General features: G+C 44.8%; 1 protein-coding gene across 1 annotated transcript in view; it reads right to left on the bottom strand.

Annotated features, from left to right (window-relative positions):
- Nucleotides 1-26,840, bottom strand: part of LAMP1 (lysosome associated membrane protein 1) — a 289,289-nt gene that overhangs the window by 196,819 nt on the left and 65,630 nt on the right. The window contains exons 3-4 of the mRNA XM_085622500.1: nucleotides 19,998-20,217; nucleotides 19,744-19,905 (exon numbers count right to left, since the gene is read on the bottom strand). Coding sequence (XP_085478626.1) covers nucleotides 19,744-19,905; nucleotides 19,998-20,217 — 382 coding nt within the window. The remainder of the gene's footprint in view (nucleotides 1-19,743; nucleotides 19,906-19,997; nucleotides 20,218-26,840) is intronic.

The following is a 26,840-nucleotide window of genomic DNA, read 5'->3' on the forward strand; positions in this document are numbered from 1 at the left end:
GACCTCGCGTGGAGCAAATGTCTTTACTGTCAGGTAATGTTGAGGCACTAAACTACTGCTACAGCAGATTGGGTGCTCTTCACAGAGCATTTGGGTCTCTTAGTAAACTGGCCAGAGCAGCTAGCAGCCTTTAACAAGCATTGGCCACGAAAGTCATCGCGATCACGATTGCTGTGAAAGCGATCGCAATGACGTGCTAAAACATGCAAGGGATGCGCGTGCAAAATGGTTACGCGTTCTAGCAAGCTGGCTAAAAAGCTAGGGGAAAACGCTACCGCCGGCCACAGCTTGCGCGCGCCCATGCACTGCAAGCTGTAGCCGGCGGTAGCATTTTTTTGAAGCCCTCACTTACTCAAGTCTCTCCGAGCAGCGCATGCGCGCTGACTCAGCAAGACCTAAAAAATCCAAAGCACTTTGATTGCAACCAATAGATGGCGGAATATGCACAGTAAGTGAATCTAGAAGAAGTCTATGCTGCCAGGCATCTTTTATTATCTTCCTGCATATTCCTTCTACCTATCCACTTTGTCCAAAGGCATGGGGAGAACAGACCGTGTTCAGGAATGCTGGTGTGGCCGCTGCCACCACAGAATATGGTTTAGATATGGGCAGTTTTTTTTTGTAACCCCCACCCTCTCATAGCAGCATCCAGGAGTTGGCATTTACCATTCAAGCTTCTAGCCTTATTAGCTAATCATTCTGTCAAAGGGTTCCACCTCCAAACCAGAATGTCTTAGCCTGGGGGTGGTTGGGGAAAGGGTTTTAGATTAGAGGCAACTATATTAAAATCTAGTCAACCAAACCTAGCAACAGAAGGTAAAAACAACATGGGTTGACCCTGCAGAAACAGCCCATTTCCAAACCATTATTATGGTTTTGCATTGTACTATATTGTTTTGTTCTTTCATCGACCTTGAACTCTCTACAATGTTGACCTTCCCACTAACAGGTTACTTCAAGAGGATACCCAACTTGAAGGAAAACTCGCCTGAAACTATTTACAGCTGGGAGTGCTGTGCATTCAAATGCTGTGCACACTCTTGCTGTCTAATTTTAGGCTCATATTTTCAAGTTGCTTTTGATTGAAATGTTTATTTGTGATAACTTCCCTGAAAACACAAAATGCAACCAGACAAATGCCACCGTACATTGCATTTTCCCCCCTAAAGGCAAGTGTGGTGATGGCAAATAAGGTCTTAACAGGAGAAAGAATATGCATTAATAAATTAGATCAATATTAACAAAAGTAGCATAAGTAGGTTTGTGAGCTCGCACCTTGGTAAGTGGGGAAGCTGAAAAGTAACCTACGGCTCTACATGCAACAAACCCAATGTTACAGATAAGTAACATTATCCGTTAACAGAATGTATTGCTCCATCTAAATCAGTGGTCATGGCCTGAGATACGGAGAACGCAAGGATCAATAAAGCCTACACAGTGTCCGCAACTGCTTAGAATATTAACAGATTAATGAAATAAACATTTATAAATAAGAAAAATGAAAAATGTAAAACATTCTTCAAGTGTTAAGGAATTTGAAATCGGATGCTAAAAATTAAGCTAGTATCCTAAGATTGATTCAAGGGAGCAGTGCAAGCACATCAAATAGAATATAGCATGAATTATTGACCTCAATTGTAAACAGAAAAGCTCCAACCTTACCAATAAAATTTAGATTTTTTCGAATTGGTTTGAAAATTAAATACAATATATGTTAACTGTGTTTGATGAATGCTTGTTTCTGCATGTGTGTATTGTTTAGCGGTTCAAATAGTCAAAAGTACTTAGAACAGGGTTCCCGGCTCCCAATAAGGACTCAGTAGGGATCCCCGCATTTCAAGGATTAAGAAAGAGGTCCACATAAGTAAAAAGGTTACGAACCACTGCTCTAGACCACGTGCTGTGCATAGACTGAAATGAATATCCACAGAGTAGTTCTTTGTTAAAGTGTGGTAGACTATCATGTACCAGCTTTGCAAATGTCCACTAACAGGATATCGCCTTGAAACATCACGTTTGTCTCTTCCTTGGGAGCCGACTATGCCCTGTGGAGTTTTTCTAAACTAGTGAGAAATTCTGAAGAACAACTTTTAATGCCATTTCTCTTATGGTAAAATGGGATTACCTTTTTTTTTTTTACTTTTATGCACATAAGTGCATTAAAAAACAGAGTACCATTGTAAAGCCATAAAGGGCACAATATATACACACGACAAAAAAAAGTAAGAGCACCATTCTTAAAGAAAGTGAAACTTCAGTTAAATAACCTAGATTTTTGCAGATTTGCAACTTTCAGGAATTCAAGACAGTTCATAGAAGTAGGCCTGGAAAACATACTTCCAAGTTTATAGTGATTTTCACATAAGCTACTCTACAACCATAAATTTGGTCAAGCCAAAATCTACAGAGCAAGCACAAGTTTACTTTTTATTTTTCTCCAAGGGTATATATTTTTACCCATGGTTAAGCTCCCTTCCTACAATTTCACCTTTTCATTGGAGGGTGGATTCCATCAGATACCGAAAAAAGTTTTATGCCAGCCCGTATCGGGACGAAATGTTTGACTGGTTCCCATCTAATAGCCCTAGTCATTAGGTTTATTCGACAGAAAATATGCATGCAAGTAAATCCTTTAGAGACTTAATCTAGATGGAAATTATTAATTGACAGAGCTTGGTATACACATACAATTATGGCAAACAATGGAAATTTGGTACAATGGAACAAAATGATTTGCCCTAGGAAATAAAAATGTAGTCAAGTGGAGTAGGTCAGATTGAATGGTCTCACTGATGTACAATTGGCAGCCGAGGCATTAAACCATAAATATAATCTTGATTTACAGTAACTTTTGTGAAATTAAGTGACGTAAAAGTGGAATTTGAAAGCCATTCTCAATGACTGCCTAGGAAACTTAAAGAATGAGCAATGTTACAGTTAGAACCAATTATATATGTTTTACTCAGAATCCCAATATATATATATTCACTGAAAAAACCATAGGTTTCACACACGTTATAGTTACGAATTAGCATTTAAAAAAACTTGCAAATTCACGTGGGCGCTCGAGATTTAAAAAAAAAAATAATAATTCACGGTGCGCGCACGCTGAAACCTGAAAAAAATAAAAATAAATACATAACTTAGCATTTAAAAAACCGTACAAATTCACTGAAAAAAACCATAGGTTTCACACATGTTATAGTTAGCTGGACATTTCACTCGTGAAAAACCATTGAAATTCCCCCATTATAGTTACTGCAGGCAACTATAACTCACGCGACAGCAATCCTCTGCTGATGACGTCAGATATTACATCGCTGTATTTAGACACTTATTTACCCATGTCTTCTTCCATTAATCTTTAGCTATACATATATTACAAATATTTATTTTTCATAAAGACACATATGTCAGTGATGTAATATCGGACGTCATCAGCAGAGGATTGCGGTCGCGTGAGTTATAGTTGCCTGCAGTAACTATAACGGGGGAATTTCATTGGTTTTTTACGAGTGAAATGTCCAGCTAACTATAACATGTGTGAAACCTATGGTTTTTTCAGTGAATTTGTACGGTTTTTTAAATGCTAAGTTATGTATTTATAAATTTTTTTTTTTTCTGGTTTCAGCGTGCGCGCACCGTGAATTATTATTATTTTTTTTAAATCGCGAGCGCCCACGGTTTGCAGTGCATGCCGTGCGCACAGGGTGGCGCGCACCTCGCGATATAAAAAAAAAAAAAAAAAAAAAAAATGTTTTTCTCCCTTGGGGGTCCTTCTGTGACCCCCTGACCAAGGCTAGGGGGTCAGGAACTGTCCACTCTGCCCCCTTTTCAAGTTCTCCACCTTTTTTTTTTCACCCCCTCAGACTGCGAGAGACAAAATGGCGGCCGACACTTCCTGGTTTCGACGTCATGAGATATCAGTGATGTCATGAGGGATGTCACTGACCAGGTCATGAGTGATGTAATATGTGACGTCATCAGCAGTGCATTGCGGGCGCGCGAGTTATAGTTAGCTGAACTAACTAACGGGGGAATTTCAATGGTTTTGTACAAGTGAAAAGTCCAGCTAACTATAACACCCCTGAAACCTATGGTTTTTTCAGTGAATTTCAAAAGGTTTTTTAAATGCTAATTGCTAACTATGCCTACAGAGATAGGACATGTGAAGAAAGAAGAAAAAAAATGCACAGAAAGAAAAAAAAGAAGTGCAGAAAGAAGCAACAGAAGTCCTCAAAGACGAAGAAAAGTGCAGGAAGAAGAACGTGCAGAAAGAACAAAAAGAAGAGCAGAAAGAAGCCTTGTTGCAAAATCATCCTGTACCCTCAACTTTTTCCAGATGGATACTGGTGGTAACTGAGTCTGACTAACCAGTCCTAGAGCCAGTGCTATGTTAAAAGACACTTAGAATACAGTGAAAACACCTACATACACTAGGGAACATTATGCGTTGGGGTCCCCCTGTGATTAGCATGACCTCCTCTGTAAGCCCCTAGTATATAATAGGGCAGGGGGATTAAAACTACCTCTTAAAACAGGCCACAGGGCGTTTTTGCACACGTTAACTCAGGCCCAGTCCCCTCCCTTCACCACTGTGTAAACACGCCCTGTGTCCGTTTTTAGTTGGGAGATTAAGTTCATTTGAATCCTGAGGGTCCCTAGGGTCCAACTAGCCCACTAGGTACCTCAAGTAAGTGCCACAGAGCTGCAGAGAGGTGTAAAAAGGGGCTTGGCCTCAGAACACCTGTCTGCAGCGCAGCTCCCTGGTGCATACTGGAGATGCCTGTTGGGCTAGTTGGCCCTCAGGGACCCTCAGTATTGAAGAGGAATTAATTCCCCAACTTACAACTCGCCAGGGGGCGCGTTTGCAGAGTGCTGCAAGGAGGGGGCGTGGCCTCCAGCACGATGCCAGTCTTATTTATTTTAATTTTTTAAGAAGGGGGCTGTGTGGTTCCCCTTCTTATTCTAATTTATTGGCCCGGATGACCCCATCCCCCAGGGCCGGTCTCCTAATTATATTTTTTTGACCCCAATCCCCAGGGCCGGCCACTGTTTTTTATTATTTTTAAAAAAAATATATATTTATAGACACACCTGGGACATGCTGGACAAACCGTACGTACCTATCACAATGACTATTTGCGTGATATTCATTAAAAGGAGACTATGCATACAATAAATCCACGTGGAATGTATTTACACCACTAGTGAAGCTCTGACATGTCTGATGCCCTACCGTGCCTAATCCCGGTAGACACCCTTGTCGTTTATTTATACAAACATGGGTAGCTATTGACAGGCACATTTAATACACATGCACACCAAGCCATTCAAAGGGGATTCGACAAAAATTCGACCAAAACTATGCAAGAAACCCCCTCACGGTTAATAAAACACACATCCACTGCCGGATGTGTAATACTTTTTATTTTACTCTCTGGAAAGGGGACGAACATCACTTGAGAGTCACAGCGTGCTCCTGGCAGAGCCCAATGCTGGGTTACACCCACCATTGCCTGCTGAGTGCCACACACCTCTGTGTTGTATTTCACTAGCTAGTGCATATGCTATGACACTCTCTAGGCCATGTGCACTGTAACACCAACCCGTGAATATGTCATGCCACACTTGTCTTCGCACGGGTTATATTGCCCCATCTAACGTGCCTTCCTCGATGCCTAGGTTATAACGCACAGTACTATGCCATACATATTACAATCTGGGATCCATATCTTTGTCACAGTGCATATGCAACGTTACACTCCCCAGCACATATTTTATATTACAACTTTAGAGACTAGTTTGGTTACACAACACTGGCCTGTGCATATTACACTCCAAGGCGCATATCGCATAGCACGCGCTAGTGCCTGTGCTATCTCACGCTCTCCAATGAATCTGTCATTGCGCACAATGTATTGCATATTATATTTCACGCCCGGTTCATCTTATATCACACTTTTTGGTGCATAGTTTTTACCATACACTATATCTAGTTTTCATTTTCAATCGTGCTCTCAGGACTATGTTCTATATAACACTGTGTTCACCTACCCTTCTCACGGGCATTACATTTTGCGATAGGGGGTGGAGGGTCAGGGGGTGTTTCTGCCAAGTGAGCCCGGAGTCACAAACGTCTTCTTCCTGAATAAAAGTGAGATGATGCTGCATACTTGTTCATATTTTAAGTAGTTCGCACAGACACGTTTTAAAAACAATAAAGTTCCCAATACCCGCCTTCTCTGAACAGTTAGCTTGCTGCCCCATCCCCCTCCTCCCTATCCTCTGTTGTGTGAATCCATGGACTAGCCTCCTCCCTCCTGCCATGCATGGTCTGATGTGCTGCCACTGCCCTCAATTTAGTATGATGTACCAGTCCACTCCTCCTGACCTCCATTGCCCAATTCTATGCCCCATCATTGACCTCCTGCTTAAACTCTGTGCTTAGCTTGCTGCCCCTATTCTCCTTCCCCCTGCCCTCCGATGTCTTTGTGCATGCCCCTGCTCCATCCTTTTTGCCCACCATGTTCCATGGACCTGCCACTCCTATCTACTCAGTGTTCTGTTGAGCTGCCACTCCCCTCCCACCTGCCTAGCATGGTCAGATGACTGTAACCTGTCCCTGCCACCTCCACCCTGCCTGTCCACATGCCATGCCCCTATCCTCTTCCTCCTGTCCTACATGGTCCATTGTACTGCCACACCCTTCTGCCCTCCCTGGTCTGTTGTGCTGCAACTGCTCCTCCTGCCTGCCCCGTGCGGTCTGTTGAGAGGCCCCTTCCCCTGAACTTTCTTGTCTGTGCACAGGTCCTGACCCTCCCTTCTATCCTCCATCGTCCTTTGTGCATGCCCCTGCACCCTCCTTCTTGCCCATCATAGCCATTGTGCTACCACTAACCCTCCCACTTGCCATGCATGGTCTTCTGTGCTGCCATGACCCTCCCACCTTCCCTGTGTGATCAGTTAGCTGCCCCTGAACCCCTCCCACCTTCCCTCCATGGTCTGTGTGTATGCCATCACAGTCTCACTGTTGCTCTTCATGGGGTGTCTTGCTTCTAGTGCCCATCCTGCCTGACCTCCATGGCTATCTTGCTGCTCCTGCCCTGCCCCCTTGCCCCCAGCCCTCTGTTTACATGTGCAGACCCCTACTCCCTCCCTCCTGGCTTGTCTGTTCCATTGTAATGCCCCTGATCCATCCCTCCTGCCCTTTATGGTCTGTTATGCTGCAGCTTTCTCTCCTGTCTGTCCATTATGGTCCTGCCTCTTGCCCCTCTGTTCTCCATGTGCATGGTCCTGTCCCCTCCCTATTGCTTTCTATGGATTGTTGTGCTGCACTCCCGTCCCGCATGCCCGGTGTGGTGTATTGTGCTGCTGCAAACCCTGATGCCTGCCCTGCAGGGTCAGTTTGGTGCACCTCTCCATGTCCCTCCTGTCCTCTGTTATCCAAGTCCATGTCCCTACCCCATTTCCTTCCATGATCCAATGTACCATACTTGCGAACATTTTGAACTTGGTAAGAGGGAGATTTTGAAAAAAAACTGGGGTATTGATTTTCCCCTTTGAGTTACATTGAAAAAGAGGAGATTGTAGACAGGAGACAGATCAGATAAAGCCCATTTGAGCTTAAAAACATTGGACGTTTCCTGGCTGAATCGGGTCTGTTGGCATGTATGGTTGTACTACCATTGCCTCTTCCTTCTACCCACAATGGTCTATTACATTGCCACAGCCTCTCTTGCCAGTCCTGTATTGTTGGTTTGTTGCCCCTGCCCCCCTTTCCACTGCCCTCCATAGTCTGTTGTGCTGCCACGGCCCTTCCTGCCTGCTCAGTGTGGTTAAATTGTTGCCTTGGCACCCTCCTACCTGCCTTCAATTTTCAGAGTCCGTGGCCCTGGCCTCTGCCTCTCAACAGTATCCCAATGAACAACTAGATGGCTAACATTCTATATTTAAAGTGTGGAACGCCTGACGTCCTCTTGATGTAATCAAAACTGTAATACCTAGAGCATTTCCTTTAGAAATTACATATATGAGAGGGTCTTATTGGCATCAAAATTATGGTTCGTGCTCTAAAAGACTAAAATAAGGACATTTTCTGAGTTTTCAAATAGCGAGAAAGCACTTAAATTTGTTACCTTTATGTTTTTTTATCCAGTTGACCACTTGATTAAATGTTGCACTTTAGGGGAGAGGATGTGGTGTTACTTCCAGAACTGCAGACTTCTGCAACTGGGGAACCAGGTTGGAGTTTCTGCTTCAGCTCGACATTCTGTGATTCTGGTCAAATCACTTAGTCTCCCCATGTCTACAACCAAAATGAATTTGTTCTTGTGTGATGTAACCAATGCTCATGTAAAGCACTCCAATACCGGACAAGTCTGCACTATATAACACTGCAAAAACACAAAATAATAAGTGTTTTGCACACTTCTGTCATTGGGCTATATTTGGGCTACATCTGGGTGATTTTGGGCTACATTTGGGCTCTTTTGTCTCCGGTGGCCAACTGCAGACTTCTGCAACTGGGGAACCAGGTTGGAGTTTCTGCTTCAGCTCGACATTCTGTGATTCTGGTCAAATCACTTAGTCTCCCCATGTCTACAACCAAAATGAATTTGTTCTTGTGTGATGTAACCAATGCTCATGTAAAGCACTCCAATACCGGACAAGTCTGCACTATATAACACTGCAAAAACACAAAATAATAAGTGTTTTGCACACTTCTGTCATTGGGCTATATTTGGGCTACATCTGGGTGATTTTGGGCTACATTTGGGCTCTTTTGTCTCCGGTGGCCATATTGGGAGATTTATTGGTTATGAAGTTTCCTAATTTCCTCATGTACTGCAGTCTCCTCAGTAGGAAATACTTTCAGTTTTTTACTTTGATTCCAAAGGCATTCAGATGTGTCACACATTTGCCATAAATTCAGAATGTTAGGACTCTTTTTGCTCATTAGATCACTGTAGTAAAGCTACTGCTCACCAGGGAAAACTGCTGCTGGTATTGAAAGTGCATGTTTCAGTCTGCATGTCAGAATGTTTTAATGAAATAGAAGAGGATTTGAGAAGTCACTCAAAATGTGCCCTAATTTTTCTTTCTGCAGCACTAATCATACTTTCTATGGCAAAACGAACCCCCTCATTTTGTTCCTTTTTAAATTAAATGTTTTAAGAGTTACCACTTTAATCCAAGCAAGATGGCTTCAGGTGTGCCATACGTTTATCATAAGTAGGACTGTTAGCGCTTTAGTTGTTCTTTGGAACACTCTGGGAAGCTGCAGTAGAACACAAAGGAATCAACTGACAGTCTCTGCCCTTGTTGGATGTACATGTTTTACTGAGAATGTCAGACTTCATTCTCACATGACTGAGAAAGATAATGTGAATTTACAGAAAATAAGCACTCAGTTTAGCTTATAGATCACCTTCCAAACCTCTATGGGAAAAGCATGAGAAAGGAATATGCTACTTACCAGTATGCATCTGTTCTTGGCATGTAGAGCTGCAGAGTTGTACACTTGGCATAGGTCGCCATCTGGTGTTGGGCCCGGATGTTTGCAGTTTGTTTTTCTTCTTGGACAGTCTTTGGAAGTCACGAGTTTGGTGACTCCTCCTTCGGTCCGTACTGCGCATGGGCTTCGGCTCCATCCTCAGATTGTTTTTCGCCAACAGGGAAATGATGGAGCGTAGTAATAACAGTGAGAAACCCATGTGTTGTATCTAAATAAGATGTACTGGAACGGGTACAGGTAGCCGGGGAGGCGGGTGGGCGTGTACAACTCTGCAGCTCTACATGCCAAGAACAGATGCATACTGGTAAGTAGCATATTCCGTTCGAGGAATATGAGCTGCAGATTGTACACTTAGCATAGATTATATAGCAGTACCCAACCTTAGCGGCGACCACCGGTATCCGTTGCAGCTGTTTGAAAAAGTGTCTTTAGTACAGCCTGGCCCACCCTAGCTTGCTGCTTGGAATGCACATCTACACAGTAGTGTTTTGTGAAGGTGTGCGGTGTAGACCATGTGGCTGCCTTGCAGATGTCATCTAAGGGTATATTCCCTAGAAAAGCCATAGAAGCCCCTAACTTTCTTGTAGAGTGGGCTTTAGGGGGAACAGATAATGTTCTCTTTGCCTTTTGATAGCAAATTTGTATGCATTTTACAATCCACCTAGCTATCCCTGATTTTGAAATGGGGTTGCCTTTATGTGGTGGAGAGAAGGAAACGAACAATTGTTTAGTCTTCCTGAAGGGTTGCGTTCTTTGTATGTAGTATAGTAACGCCCTTTTTACATCAAGTGTGTGTAAGGCCCTTTCTGCAACAGATTGGGGTTGCGAAAAGAAGACAGGTAATTCCACTGATTGATTGAGGTGGAAGGGGGAAATGACTTTGGGCAGAAACTTCGGATTTGTGCGAAGTATGACCTTGCTGTGATGCATTTGTATGTAGGGTTCCTGTATGGTGAACGCTTGTATTTCACCAACCCTTCTAAGGGAAGTGATAGCTACAAGGAAAGCTGTTTTCCAGGTGAGAAACTGTAGCTCACATTTGTGCATTGGTTCGAAGGGCGGACCCATTAGTCGTGTAAGAACTAAATTTAGATTCCATACAGGGGAAGGTGGTGCCCTGGGAGGAATTACTCGTTTAAGGCCTTCCATGAAGGCTTTAATAGCGGGCACTCTGAAGAGTGATAAATGCTGCCTGTTTTGTAGATAAGCAGCGATCGCTGCTAGGTGTAGGCGTATTGATGAATATGCCAGGTTACACCTGTGAAGATGGAGGAGATAGCATATGATGTGCTGTATGGATGCATCTAGGGGGTTGATTGTATTGTTACGGCAGTAAATTACAAATCTTTTCCACTTTGCGGCATAGCATGCTCTAGTGGTAGGACGTCTGGCTTCCATGATGATGTTCATGCAATCAGGGGGAAGGTTAAGGTATCCGAATTCTAAGATTTCAGGAGCCAGATCGCCAGGTTGAGCTGAGCTGGGTCCGGGTGCCTGATTTCTCCATGGTTCTGGGTTAGGAGGCATGGGGAAAGGTGCAGTTTTTGATGTGGTACCACTGATAGTTGTAGTAGCGTGGTGTACCACGGCTGCCTGGCCCACGTTGGAGCTACCAGAATGAGTGTGAGGGAGTGCTGTTGTAGCTTCCTGACCACTAATGGAATTAGTGGGAGAGGTGGAAAGGCGTATGCAAATCTGCCTGACCAGTTCATCCATATCGCATTGCCCTTGGACAATGGGTGTGGGTATCTGGCGGCGAAGCTTGGGCATTTTTTGTTTTTGTGGGTGGCGAAGAGGTCTATTTGAGGATGCCCCCACTGTTTGAAGAATGGGTGAAGAACTTGTGGATGCAGTTCCCATTCGTGTAGTTGTTGCGTTTGTCTGCTGAGCAGATCTGCTATGGTGTTTTGTACTCCTGGAACGTGCTGTGCCAGGAGAAAGATGTTTTGGGGAATTGCCCATCTCCATATGCTCTGGGCTAAGCGGGAGAGCTGGGGAGAGTGTGTCCCCCCCTGTTTTTGTATATAATACATCGCAGTCATGTTGTCTGTGCGAATGAGGACTGCTTTGCCCGAAATTTGTTTTTGGAAAGATTTTAGGGCTAGAAAGATCGCCAAGAGCTCCAGATGGTTGATGTGGAGCGATTTTTGCTGTGGCGTCCATAGACCTTGCATTGTGAGGTGTAGGAGGTGCGCTCCCCAGCCGGAGAGCGATGCGTCCGCTGTTAGAATCACCCGAGGAACCGGGTCCAGGAACGGCCGTCCTTTGGAAAGGTTTGTGGTGTTCCACCACTGCAGAGAGTGATGTGTGCGGCCGTCCACCAACACCAGATCCGTCAGCTGACCCTGGGCCTGGTTCCACTGTTGTGCTAGGCACTCTTGAAGTGGACGCATGTGGAGTCTTGCATGGGGCACTATAAATATGCAAGACGCCATCATTCCTATGAGCTTCATGAACACTCTTGCTGGAAGAGAGTGTTGGGGAAGGAATGTTTTGCGTAAGGCTTGAATGCTTGTGATTCTGGCTGAGTTTGTATAGGCAATACCTTTGGAGGTGTCTATAGTGGCCCCGAGATATTGCTTTGTGTGAGATGGTATGAGGTGGGACTTTTGGTAGTTCACCGTGAAGCCTAGCTGGTGGAGCAGTTGGATGGTGCTGTTTGTATGTTGCACACATTGGTGGTAGGACGTGGCTTTTATCAGCCAGTCGTCTAAGTAAGGGAAGACGTGAATGTGTTGACGTCTGAGGTGTGCTGCTACTACTGCTAGGCATTTGGTAAACACTCGTGGTGCAGTGGTGACCCCGAAGGGGAGAACCGTGAATTGGTAATGTTGCCCGTCCACCACGAACCTGAGGTATTTCCTGTGAGAGGGGTGTATTGGAATGTGAAAGTATGCGTCTTTCAGATCCAAGGTTGTGAGAAAGTCTCCCTGGCAGAGGAGTGGGAGGACTTGTTGTAGAGTGACCATGTGAAAATGGTCTGAATGTATGTAGGCATTTAGAGGTCGGAGGTCCAGAATGGGTCTGAGGGTCTCGTCTTTCTTTGGTATTAAGAAATATAGAGAGTAGACCCCTAGATTTCGTTGATTGACGGGGACCTGCTCTATAGCGTGTTTTTGCAGGAGTGAGAGTACCTCTTGTTTGAGCAGTGTGGAATGTTCTTGAGACATTGGACGGTGCCTTGGTGGGATATTGGGTGGGGTAGATGTTAGCTCTAGACAGTACCCTGACCGAATGATTTGGGTCACCCATTTGTCCGATGTTATGGACTCCCATACGTGGATAAAGTTTTGTAGTCTGCCCCCGACCGGAGTGGAATGGTCTGGGGGGAGCGGAGGGGAGTCATTGCGCGGGGGGGGTGGCAGAACGGGTGTTGTTGGTTTTGCCCCTGCCCTTATTGTTGTTACCCCTGTAACCACCTCTCCGATTGCCCTTTGAAATGGTATTTTGAGGAGGGGACTTGTAGGAGGTAGAGGCGTTATCGGTGGAGGAGCCTCTGCCTGTGCCACGAAAGGACGAGCGTCGAAAGGAACGTTTGGAGGCTTGTGTTTGGAGTGCCCCCATAGACTTTGCTGTGTCTGTGTCTTTCTTCATCTTCGAGCGCTTCGTCCACCTTTGGCCCAAAGAGTGTTTCCTGGTCAAAGGGGTGATTGAGTATGGATGCCTGGACTTCAGGCTTGAACCCTGAGATCCTGAGCCCGGCGTGGCGACGAAGCAGGACACTGGTATTTATGGCCCTAGAAGCAGTGTCGGCTGCATCGAGGGCACACTTAATGGAGGTGTTTGTAATTAGTTTACCCTCCTGTATCAGGTCATGAGCCTTGTGCTTGTATTTTTCTGGAAGGTGCTGCATAAGAGCCTCTAGTTCGTCAGTGTGCTCTATCATATCGCGCAAGCAGTGCTTGTGTGTTTGCAATGCGCCACATGTTTGCAGCTTGGGAGTCGGTGCGTTTACCAGACGCGTCCAGAAGTTTAGATTCTTTGTCTGGCGGTGGGGCATCTCCTGAGGATTGGGAGTTAGCCCGCTTTCTAGCTGTGGAGACAACTAGGGAATCTAGGGGAGCAGGGCCCTTGATGTAAGCAGGGTCTGTGGGTGCCGCCTTGTACTTCTTCTCTATTCTAGGGTTCAGTACTCTGGCTCGGACAGGGTCTTTGAACACCTCTGTAGCGTGCTTGGTGACACCCTTAAGCATGGGTAAAATGGAAGTAGATTTGTCTTGTATATCAAATGTATCCAGTAGGAAGTCTTCTTCTACTGGTTCACTGTGCATGTCCACCCCATGGTAGTGTGCTGCTCTCTGCACTAAATGATGAAACCCTAAGGAGTCCTCTGGAGGAGACGGCCTTGATGGGTATAGGTCGTCCTGAGGTACATTGGGTATATCAGGGTTATTGTAATCCTCCCATGGATCTGGGGTCCCTGGTGGAGTGGGATCCATTGGGGCGTCCGCCGGGTAATTGTCCGGATCCCCATCATCCGGATCTGGGGATGGGGCCGGATCGTAGTGAGGTAAAGGTGGCGGAGACCTGTGAGGTGGAGGCGGTGGAGGAGGTGGAGGGGGTAGGGGAGGCGGTGGTGGGGAGGGCACTCTGAGGGGAGAAGTAGCAGAGTCCTTCCTTTTGGGTGGAGGAGGAGGAGCCGGAGCATCAAGGCGTCTTTTCTTGGTAGTTAAAGTCAAAAGCCCAGTCTTTGGATCTTTGGACAAAGTTGTTTGTAAAGGGTCTGGTGTAAACAGAGCCAATGGTGTCGAGTCGTCTGTCGGCACCGGTGATTTCGGAACCGGGGGTTTCGATGGTCTGTGTGCGCCATGCTTTTTTGAGGTCTCCGGGTGTTTCGGCGTCGAATGATGTTTCGGCGCCGGAGCGTCGGTGCCGACAGATTTGTGTTTGTGTTTGGTCGGCACCGAGTGTCCAGGCTTCGGCACCGGTGGTTTCGGAGTCGAGCTGGATTTTGCAGTCTTCGGTGCCGGATGCTGTTTTTCGGCACCGGGTGTCGGCTGGCTCGATCCCGAGCTGCCATGAGACTTTGGGGGCTTCGACACCGGGCCCGAAGGTGGGGTGATCGAAGTTTTGGTTTTGGTTTTGCCCAGGCCGGCAGGCGAGGGAGTAACCTGAGTCTCTTTGGTTTTCGGCGCGGGGGTGGGAGGGGGCATAGTACTCACGGCCCGCTGCGCTGGTGTAACGTCCTCCACGTCGGAGTCGTCGGCCTCGGAAGCGCTGACGACGTCTTCCTCCTGCTCGGTGTGTGTTTGCCCCGAAGCTTCGGCGTCGTCTCCAAAGATGTCCGGTGGAGCTGCAGAGGATGAGTGCGCCATGGTGCGTCGAGCTCTTCGATCTCGGATGGTCTTCTTCGATCGAAAAGACTTGCAGGCGGGGCAGTCTCTAGCCTCGTGTTCCGGAGAGAGGCAAAGGTTACACACCTGATGGAGGTCGGTGTGGGGAAATTTAGACCCACATTTTGGGCACTTTTTGAACGGAGTCCTTTCCATCGGCCGGGACCGGAGTCGCGGAGGGCCCGAAGGCCGGTGTCGATGTACGGGATGGAGAAAGTGCCGCTTCGAGAGATGAAGATGATGAGGAACTCGAAGAATCGAGGATTTTCCGTCGAGGCTGGAACCGTAGAAGTTCGAAGCCGGAGCACGAAGTATCACATCCGAGCCCGATGGCGGAAAAAAACAATCTGAGGATGGAGCCGAAGCCCATGCGCAGTACGGACCGAAGGAGGAGTCACCAAACTCGTGACTTCCAAAGACTGTCCAAGAAGAAAAACAAACTGCAAACATCCGGGCCCAACACCAGATGGCGACCTATGCTAAGTGTACAATCTGCAGCTCATATGCCTCGAACATATTTTTCTCTCAATCATGATATCCCAGCAGAAGGCTTTTTCACATGGTGAAATCACCTTAGAACATACCACAATTCCTAAAATGAGTATGGTACCATCAACAAATGATTTAATGTAACTAAAGTCTTAAAACCTTCCATTAACTGCAATGCTTTTTAATGAGGTGCTATCATGTATATTGGTCCCAAAATGGCTGCCAACACTTCTTGGATGAAGTGCTGACAGCCAATCAGATCTCAGGATGAGATGTGTGGTTAGGCTCCGCCCACATATATGATTTTACTTTTGATTTTCTCAGAACTACTGAACAGATTGACACCAGACCTGCAAAAGGCACATCCCTGACCTGAGGACTACCTCTGCCAAATTTCAAGTAATTCTGTTCAGCCGTTCGGGCTGTACCTTGGACTAAAGGTCCCTATGGAAAATTGCATGGGGATAACGCGTTTTGGGACCCCCTTTTTTCTCAGCCCCCGCTTGACGAATCCCCCCCCCCCCGAGACTTTCAGGGTAGAAGCGGAGCGGAGCGCCCAACCTATTTTGAAAATTTCGCGAGGATTCGTCAACCGGCGCCAAAGTTATTCCAAATAGAATGTTGAGGATTTCCTATGGAAACACGGTCCTAACTATAACTATCTACTGGCGACTGCCAGTAGAAAATATATATATATATATATATATATATATAAATAAGGTGATGTTTGTTTATTCCATAGGAACCTTTAGCCACACCTACCGCCCGAACCGCTGAACGGACTTAGAACAAATTTGGCAGGGAGGTAGATGTCGGTTCAAGGAAGTGCCTTTTGCTTAACTGGTGTAAATCCGTTCAGTAGTTGAGAAATGTAGGTTTAAAACTGTAGGGATATCTCTGGCAGCAGATATTTCACAGTGGTTTCGCAATGAATCGTGAATGCACAAGCCAACGGGAAGGCTCCGATTGGCTGGACGCACCCTGAGCAGAAAGTTGCGGGCACCATTTTATCAATCGGAACGGTTCCCGGGGCCGAAAACCTTTGTTAAATCCCACATAAGGGGTCAGGGTGGAGATACTCTGACTCCATGGTTGAGAAATGGGTTAGTTACAAGTTAGGATTAAATTGTGTGCGATATTCGCAGCAACACCGCAACCACCAGCGCGGCCTCCCCATGTACCATCGCTGGAACATTGTGAATATCAATGTCCACGCAAATATTGGTGAAAATCTAAAAAATATATATCAATCAATCATTAATGCTTTGTTACAGAGCTAGAGATATTAATAAATGTTTATAGTTATTCATATAGTGAGTTATCTACTGTGATGGTTAGAATTAATTGTATAGTTCTAATTTTTTTATGTGGTGGTGGCGATTATATTCCTGCTTTTGCTTTCTGCTTCTGCGAGGTAACCGCAGGGATCATAACAGACGTCATGATCTCGGGCCTCACTACAAAAATTGAAAATTGGTTTTAGAGATGGTTGTTCTAGAAATACGCTAGAAAAACACGAGTTTGAAGTGAACAGTGATAAACCCCTAGTGTATAAAATACTGTAATGTGTGCATATAAGTCCCGCGACCTTCCCCTTGACCTCGAACGGCATGGAGCAGATTTACGGTCCTCTAAAAGCTTTCGGGACCACTCCTGCAAAGACTTCTGATTCACGGCCCAGCAATTGGAGCACGACTTTGGGTCGTGGTCATGCCCCAGGCACCAGAGACACACAAGGTCCAGATAGGTGACCGACATTAACTTGTGACAGGAGTCACAGGCCTTGAAACCAGTCCAACGGCTGGACATCCCTTGTGCACCATGAGTCGAAAACTAAAAGATGTTGACAAAAGTCGAAAAAGAGTTAGTCAAAAAGTGACTAAGGGGCACACTCTGTCCGGATCTGCGCTGGCTGGCGCGGAAAAAGAAAAATGTAGTCGGCGCGCAGGGGCAGCATCTAATTAGACACCGCAATGTCATCCCCGTGACCACGACGCCAGACGGACGCAGTCGAATGACGCCACCTATCGACGTGCAGAGGTACTGCAGCGAAAACATTTCTCCAGATCCAGTCTGATGCCTGGGGGTAATTCTAAGGTATTAGAATCTATAACTACAGTCTCAGATTTTTTATATTCTCAACTCAATATTTTACAACCACTTTTTATTGGGTTTCAAACATGTAGTTGTTTCAATCAGATTGACATTCAAAATATTAGATAAATTATCCTTTGTGGATGAACAAATACATATAGTTAACTATTTTAATGATCTTACTTTGTTGAGATTAGCAACAGTTTCACTAAAGTGTAACCAAGTGTTCATACAGAAAAGGAAACCAGTCATTTAAACTCAACAATTTAAGAGGCAATCACCATTTCAAAGTTTAATCTTTTGTTTAAAGGCTTAAGATATTTATTCGTTTTAGGCTTGGGAATGTGTCCATGAGAACCTAATCATCCAAATCCGGTTTGTATTTTGCTGTGAATGGATGGTTTGACTTTGTGTAAATTCTGTGTCATGTTTCTATCTTCCTGCAGGTGTGTCTTCAAATGTGGATAAGACTGTATTCCAAAGGGAGGCAATGTGTATGCTCTGGAGGCCTCTTTTGTGTAATGCCAGGCACCGACTTTTAGACCAACCTTTTACCTTCCTTTACCAATGCCGAAGTGGTGGGTTATTTCTGATCATGACGGCTACAGCTCTTTCTGATAGTAATAATGCTAGGTCTAAGAATCTGCTTTCAGCTTTCATTGGTTTAAGCATACCATGTGCCAGTGAATGCAAAATGTGTGTTAGTTTTTTCCTCAAGGACTTAAGTCTTTTTCTTTAATTTTTGTTAATTATGGAGCATTCCCATATCAAAGAAAAAAGGCCATCTTCTTTGATGTTACAGCAATGGCATGACTGATCTATTTGGGTATATATTCTTAACACAATGTGGGCCCAGGGTCTAGAAAAATATTACTGGGGTCCTGGAGAATCCATTTCTTAGGCGAATTCTTCTCACCCACCCGTGGGTGGCATGCTTAATCATCGGGTGATCTCCTACCACTACAAACCTAGTCGTAGTGCAGGCTACAACCCCCTCAATGAGAGGGAGGAGCTCAGGGTTATTTAAATGTAGATTAGCTATATATACACACACTAAACATCTTGATGAGCGGGGTGTGGTGAGAGGCGAGTGAGATAGAAGTTGGATTAAAACCAACTAGGATATGCTGAACAACTTTAATATGGCATTCATAGGTCAGGATTAAAAAATATAGCTTGGACACAGTAAGATTTATTCAGTCAAAGAATTGAAAAGTTCGCCATGTTTCAGCCAAACACACCACAAAGGGATGTAGCCGCTTTCATCAGGACTGAGATATGTGAAGAGAAGAGACGTGCAATGTCCACTTGTACTGCCTTAATTCAGTGGTTATACATATACAGTTATAAACATATATCCAGTAGATCGAGTGGAAGATCACTCAAACGTGGATTGTACTGGACAGGAAACTCCCCGAATTGTCAGGTAAGCCAACAGACACCTAGAACCTAGGCATGTCCTACTCCAGGCACTATCCAAAACCTTCAAGAAGGGACCCGCGGCCTGAATAGTGCCCCAGAATAGGTGCATGGATACATTATAACACACAAAGTTCTCTGGACCAACACAAAATGGCACTTGTGTGCACACACAGAATGTGAATTCATAAGACATGCAAACAAATCACATGAAATAGTTTTGAATTTTTATGAATCAATTTCTCAAGGAGGTCATTCAAAATACTACAGTTCAGCAGCATAACCAAACCAAATAAAAGTAGTGGGACATGGGACAGCAAGGAAGTTACCTTTGATTGGTGGGATTAGACCTACCAAGGTGAACAAGAACCCCATACAGCAGGTAGGTCCACTTGGCAGATACATTGTAACTTCAACAATACGTATTTTAGTGGGCCATAAATTGGCTTGCTGAGAGGGGAGCTGTAAGAGCTAACTGCAGCCCAGTGACAAATGCAAAACTCTGCCTGAGCAAGTTGCTCTATTTTGAAGATGCAAATGTTTAGAAAAAGCTACTCCTAATGTCCACACGCTAAAGTCTCCTCCCTGAAATATTAACAGCAAAGAAACAAAACGATTCAGCTTAAAAAAAAAACTATAGACGAATGCGTGCTAGAGAAAAAACGAGTCAATTTTTAAAATATTGAGCTAGTGTAAGACAATGTTGTGTGCATTTACTTGTTCCCAATTTGCTTATTGACCTGGTCTGAAGAGGCCAGTTACCCCAATTCGGGCAAAGCTATTGATTGGTCTGCATAAAATAAAGCCATCTAAATGGTTTGCAACTGTAATTAGGATGCATATTGAAAATTATTAGACTAACATCCCATATTATGAAACAGCAAATATTACCTTCAGCACTGAAATTATTCATTAGGAGATATGCCTCAATCCTAATGTTATGTAGAGTGACATTAGCATTCCCCATGTTAAGCTGGTCATCACTGACACACCTATATGTTGTGTTGATCGGCGCAGCAATATCAGTTTTCCGAGAAGACGCTTCAATAAATCCTATTTATAAAGAAAATAAACAAATTTAGTCATTTTCATAATTTAAAATTAAATAAGTTCACAACTTGATTGGACAGTATTTGGAAACGTACCTTTGTCAGATGCGTTTGGGAAAACTGCCTTGTCAGACTGGTTGAAAACAACATTCAACTCGACAATGTAATAATCAGTCGCAGTTCTATTGAAGTGCAGGCTTAGAACGTGTTGCTCTCCGAATGTAATGGCCAAAACGGGAGATGATTCACTTCCATTACCACAAGAACTATTATGGTGCACAACAGCATTATCTGGAAGACTGAAGCTACCGATTCTCTGAATAGAAGGGGGAAAAAGGAAAAATTAATTTACAAAAGCAATTATACTTCCATTAGTTCTTAAGGCACAATGTTGAGAGAGAACACTAATGGGTTCTAATCAGAATTAACTAAGTGATTTTAGCAGTTTTTTTCTATACAAACAAGCTGGTTTAAACTACCTTTGCATTCAACTAGCCATTCACCTCAAACCTAAGTGCCAATTAAAGATCCAATTCCTGGCAAAACTTGCTCAAATGCCTTATCCTTTAATGTGAATGCGGATTAAAGAACAATTGGGTAATCAACCCCCGTTTCGAAGCTCTCACCCTCTTTACACAGCCTTCCAAGGCCAACAAGTAGTATCATCTGTCAGAAACACATTTTGTTAACAATTAGGGAACTAACTGATAGGAAGGCAGGAAGAAAAATGAACGGTTAGTGGAGACAGGGAAAAAGCGCCTGCCTTTATAACGTATTTTGCATTGCGCACTTGCAAAAAGAGGCACATTTTCCTAGTCAAGGGCACGCAACATTTATTGCATCACAGTTTAGGAAGAAAAAAAAAAAGCAATCATGTCCCCAGTATAAAGCCTTAAATCAAAAAAATGTCACAACACTGGGTCATCCTTAAATTAATTGGTTAAGAGCAGAAGAACTGACTTGTCTGCCCCCCTCAACCCACCACCAATTTGGTTAATCACCAAGTCCCCTGCACTCTTTGGTTTTATAGAGTATCCAGCAGAAAGTGCATTATTGAAGGTACTTAACTTATTGTTCTAATGGATACTTCTCACTGCAGACTCTTCATCTTTAGAGTAGATACCACAAAAGAGCCTTTCAAATGTGGATGGTCTGGTGAGTGGAGTCAGACCAAAAAGTCCAACACAATCTAGCATGCGCAGTGACCTTCCCGTAGGACCTAGCTGTGAAGGCAGTAGTGCTACATGAACAGGTTGCAGGCCAGGCAGATACCTAGAATTATCATCCCTCGTGTCAAAGTTGCTGTGGCAGCTTTAGTTCTGGTAGAATGAGCCTGCAGGCCTATAGAGAGTGATGGACATCTGGGCAGGGTCATCTTTTGCATTGTCTGGCCTTTTTTCACACATGAAAATCCCACAAAGATGATCATCCCTCTAAAATTCACAAAGTTCACAAGAGCAATATGTTTTGGGATGAAATGGTGTAGGGTGGCTGAACAGACAGGACAGCACCTATAGTTTATTCACGCAGCATGCAGATATGATGGGAAGGAGGAAGATTGCATTCACAGTCCAGAGCTTCAATATTAACTATTCATCTGGTCAAAGGGCGTGCACATAGGAAACGCCAAGGCAGATTAAGGTCCCCTCACAAATGTCTAAGTTGGGGGGGGGGGGGACGGATACATGGTAGGAGATTTTACCAAACTGAATGCTTTATCAGAGGGTAAATGCTCAAACTCAGCATTCTCTATGAATAATATTTCAGGGGCCAAGCACAGGCTAGGACAGCTTTAGTCTAGGCTAGAATGGCTGGAGTCTGACTGGACTTTATCTTCCTCAGAACTTGATACCGGTCAGAAAGTGGTGGGAGCCCGCCCTGTTCCACAACTAGATGGAACAAGTCTTAGAGACTGCTTTAGTGTAAACTCTAGGGCACAAGATTTGAAAACCGCGTGCTTAATTGTGGCGAGTAGGCCTAGCCTGTGCTTTCCCGACTGACAGGTTTCCTGTACCACTTGGGACCAACTTCTGGTCCGCCAGGCAATGAGGTCTCAATACTTTTGCGCTGGTATTGAACCCAAATAGGTGGTTGGCAAACAAAGGTATTTTTCCGGCCAAGCAATCTCCACAAACACAACCTCCAGGCACATGATGTTTGTATTGTCTCCGAGGCCTTCACTGCTCCCACATGACCAGGGCAGTGCCTGCATGTGCCACAAGGTGGGTATAGGAGACCAACAGACCAAGAATCAGAGACAGCCCCATAGAGCTCTAGAAAGGATTGATACATTGGGATCATATATCCTGGAGGTCTCAAGCTTGCTGCTGCAGAGTAAAGGCCAGGAGTGAAATGGTCTCATTGATCGTAAAATCCATTAACATCAAGAGTGCAACTGTAGTCAGGAAGTGGTCTCAACGGACCTCAGCGCACTCATCTTTTGCACAGGTAAAACTGATCTTCGGGAAGAACACCTCTGCATGGGACCACAGCTGGTGGCCTGCAGAACTCAACCACGCATGCACGCAACCTCTGCATCATCCCCGAAAGCCAACAGACCATGATACAACAAGTTGACATAGTCCCCTCCTCCTGCTTCCACACACTTCGTATGCTCCACAGAATCTTTAGATGGATCCCAACCAACACCAGAAAGACGACCACTCTGGGCATCGTCACCAGGCACCTAGACTACGGCAACGGACTACTCCAGCATCTACACCCAGCTCCTCCAAAGACTCCAGACCAAACCGAAGCTGCAGCCAGGCTCATCCTGGACCACCCCAAAGAAACCTACATCACCCCTTACCCGAGAGATATCCAGAAAAGATTCCAGGTCAAATTCCTCACGCACATCTACAAAGCCCTCCACGACCTAGGACCTGCCTACCTCAACTTCCGACAACTTCCACCCACCTGCTAGACTCCTGTGCTCCTCTTTACTTGCCCTCACCCCCTGCATCCGTCGCAGCTTCTCCTACATCGCTGCTAAGTATTTAGAAGGACCTTCACCCAAACTGGCGCCGTACAGCCCCCTTGCTGGCAGATTTGAGAAAGACTCAAGACCTGGCTAGTCGACGGAGACACAGCGCCCAGATACCCCTAGGGCTGCCAGGGTTGCACTTAACAAATGCTGTTTGATTGCATGCATGTAACCCCCGACCTCCAAAGATCAACAGGGGCCACCACCATAACCTTTTTGAAAACCCAAGTAGCCAAGCGAATATCCAAGAGGAACTTCATAAATTGAATGTGGTCTTGGCCCGCCTTGAATCATACATAACCGTGGGATCAAAGGATGGGTACATGGAAATATGCATCCTGCAAGTCCAAGGACACCCTCCAGGGTCCAAATCTGGTCTTGTATGATGGCTTCATGGAAAGTATCGATCTTAGTTCCAGCTTGCAATTGTGGGTAAAAACGTGATTTGGGGCTTTTTTTGGCTTACTTCAGCTCCCAATGGTGTACGGACCTCTTCCAAATTCATATTTTCCGACTCTTTGGTTACATCCAAATTAATTAATGTCATTATATTTTCAGTCTTTTGCCGATAAAATGGAGTTTGGCATTTTTTGCATGCTTTAACTGCTCATTTTCTTTGAAGATTTTGGCCAATTTGATTTTCCTTATGGGCACTCCGACAAAAATTATAGCCACGTTTGAGTAATATTACGGGTTCAGTCATCTGTCTGGTTGATAGATTTATAATGGCTAATTCTGGTGTGTCTGCTAGAAGATTTTCTTCAAGCGCATACTTGTTGTCCCTACTTTCTCTACTCCGCTGGCCCCTCCTTCCTCTTCTGGTTAGTTTCCATAGGTGTAGGGTTTTCCCCTTTCCCTCTGGATTTGTGACTGGGGGCCCATGCTTTATTCCCACTTACGTTGTTGGAGCACCAGTCCCATATTTCATAAAAAAGACTGTTTAGTTGTCCCCACCATTGGGTCCGTTTCCCTTTCACTCACATCTGTTGAGGTTAAGGAGGAACTGCTGCTTGAGGTGTTTGTGATATTACTTAGTCTATCCTGCTGTTTTAGTAGATCAAACTTTCTAGCGTACGTAAAGATTCTGCCTTCAGCGTAATCTTACTTATCGCGCTGAAGTGGAGAACGCTTGCGCAGATTCTTCATGTGCTTCAATTTGTTTTTCCAATTTGGTCTTAAATTTACTCATTTCTGAGTTTAGTAACACTGCCGCCAGTTCTTTTTCCAGCTCTAGTAACTGATCTTTCACTTTTTTGAGTGCAATTTCAATGTGTTTGACCAATATTCCCATTAGACCTAGGGAGGAACTCAAAATGTGCTCACCCCCTTCTTGTAATAGCTCATTGGTGTCCTGATGACTGGGCATTAGCGTGATTCTCAAGCCTCTGGGTACTCTTTGTACCTCAATGTAGTTTTTCAAAGTGACTACTTCCCACCACTTGGTTATCTCTTTTTTTGACAGTCTTTACCATAATTTCAATTTCGTTTTTGTATCAGTTTTGTTGGTTCTCAGTTTACTCCCACTCGCTTCTGGTATGTTACTGTCAAAGAAAGAAGGTAATGACATTAATTCCTGCCGCTTTGCTTCCGGTTGCTCCATTTTCTGTGTTCCTTTGTATTTTTTCAAATGGAATATAAGCCTGCTCATTAAAGGAGTACATGCATTAGAACCTCTCGGCCGTTATTTCACAAATACCGTTACTCTTATTTGTTTACAGTTAAACCCCGATTATTGGGCTATTTTTATGCAGTTGGTTTTCTGTAAATTTACAGACCAACCCACTAGTGGTTCAATTCCACGTTTGCTTGAAGTAAATCAAAAGATGTCGCTTACCTGCCTCTGCGGTATCGCGTTCTCTTCCACCCTCCGGTTTGGAAACTGCTTCTGCTTTGGACAGACTGCAACAGATTCTTTTGTTGGAATCAGTCGGCGATTGCCCCAGCCAGCATTATAATAGTTCATCATCCAGTTCCCTTTTGCTGGCTTTCATGGCGCTCTGCGAAACCCTGCCGCAGAGCTCAGCCGCGGGGTTCCGCACCACCACAGAGCGCCATGAAAGCCAGCAAAAGGGAACCAGATGATGAAATATATATACATCCCCCCCCCCCCCCCACCCCACCCCCCTGGTCGTTTAAGGCCTCTACTTGGGAGTGCTGGAAATAGCTGTGGAACCAGTTTGCATTTCAGGGAGGGACAGTCTTGACACCTGGTCATCTTTTTATGCCTATGTTTAGATTTTGACTAACAGAAAGACTTCAAATGGGAAGTAGATTTCCTGCTGAAACTGCTGCCCTGAGAACCAGTCCAAGACCAATCCTGCGACTCGGAGCAGGCTATGATCTCTTGGACTCAGCAACCTGCCTGTTTCAGATGACCGAGGGCACAATTGTTACACAATTTAAAGTTGTGCGCTGAGCCCAAGCCAGAGGAAGAAGTTGTGCAGGCAGAGACAGTCATCGGTTTTGTGTCCTCTTTTTACAGATTGAATTCTGTTATTTTCGGTGGGGCCATGGCTCACTGAACACAATGAAAGATTGTAGAAATAGTAAGAAGTCCGACAGAGGGACTGAAGCTTTAATTATAATAATGTAATGTGTAAAGCCAATAGTTACTTCACCTGAAATATCCGAGCACAAGGAAGCAAAGAACAATCATTTAATCACTGTGCCAAAAAAAGGACCAGAATGCAGCATGTGGGATGGGGGTTTCAAAGGGGGCTCATTTTTATGAAGCTCCGCTTTGTCACTTCTGGGTGGTGCGGAGTCATTGCAGAGACACAAGGCACAATGTGCTGGCATGCAAGAGCACGGATAAAGAATTCTCGGGATCCAGTCTGGGAATATTCTAAAGGCCCAGTCTATCTAGCGTGACGGACTGTTTCTCAATTGGGCAAGGGACCCAAGTCATGGCATTTCCTAACATCCTAAGGCAAACAAAGCAAACACAAGGAGATGATGGACGGAGTACTAAAACTTTTCAGACACTCACCCCCAGTCAAATATCTGGGTTGAATCATCGTTCTTTAGCTCACATCGCCATCCCATCCATCTGTTTTTAGGTCTCGCTGAGACAGCGAAAGCGGTCTCTTTGAGACATTTTGTAAGTGGGTTTTCAAAAGTGCTACCCACATGGTTTTGCTGGCCTAGAGCTTGAGTGCACGATGGCATGCACAGCTGCTCCTTGCATTCCCCCCTCCCTTCTCACCCAGGCCTTTGATGCTCTGCTCGCATCTCCCTCCTCCCTGGACGTGAAGGGAGACAGAGCCATCCTGCTTGGGAATGCAAAGCCAATAATCATGTGTTCCCGCAGTAAACATGCCCGAGGTGCCAGCCGAGCACAAGGCACACGGAGACATTCTCTTTACCCTAGTTAGTCCCTTTATCTCTATTTCCTTCAGAAGCTCTTGCTTTTCCTACCTTTCTGCCCAGCAATTTGCTTGTTTTTTGTAGCCTCCACACACACCATACTGTATTTTCGCGATTCAGTGATGTGCTCACACATTGTTTTCGCGTAATCTGCGTCTCCCTCATACATCTTGATCATGTTACTTTACAAAATAATTCTGGCTACCCTTACATGAACCCTTTACCGTGCGCTTTCAATTTTCTTTTGCCCCATACTTTCATTTATCCTATATCTGTACACAGTTTTTGACCTCTTTAGTTATATATACTTTTCTTTATGTTAGTGGTCTCTATTTAATCACTTCTTCTCTTTTGATCGTTTCTTTCCCTCCTAAATCTTATGACTACTTTTCGTCTGTTTCGTACTCTTTCTGGTATATTCGGTTTCCCTTTGTGTCTCCCACATATTGCCCAGTATCATCTTCATAAGTCGAATTCCCATTCGCTCTGTCACTCCCCGAGTCCTATTAAGACTGCCACGTCCTGTTACTGCCACTCTTGTCATTGTCTTTTCTGGTCGCGGCAATTCTAGTATTTCTGGTACTGCCCTT

Source organism: Triturus cristatus, chromosome 8, assembly GCF_964204655.1.
Source record: "Triturus cristatus chromosome 8, aTriCri1.1, whole genome shotgun sequence".
Lineage (NCBI taxonomy): Eukaryota > Metazoa > Chordata > Amphibia > Caudata > Salamandridae > Triturus > Triturus cristatus.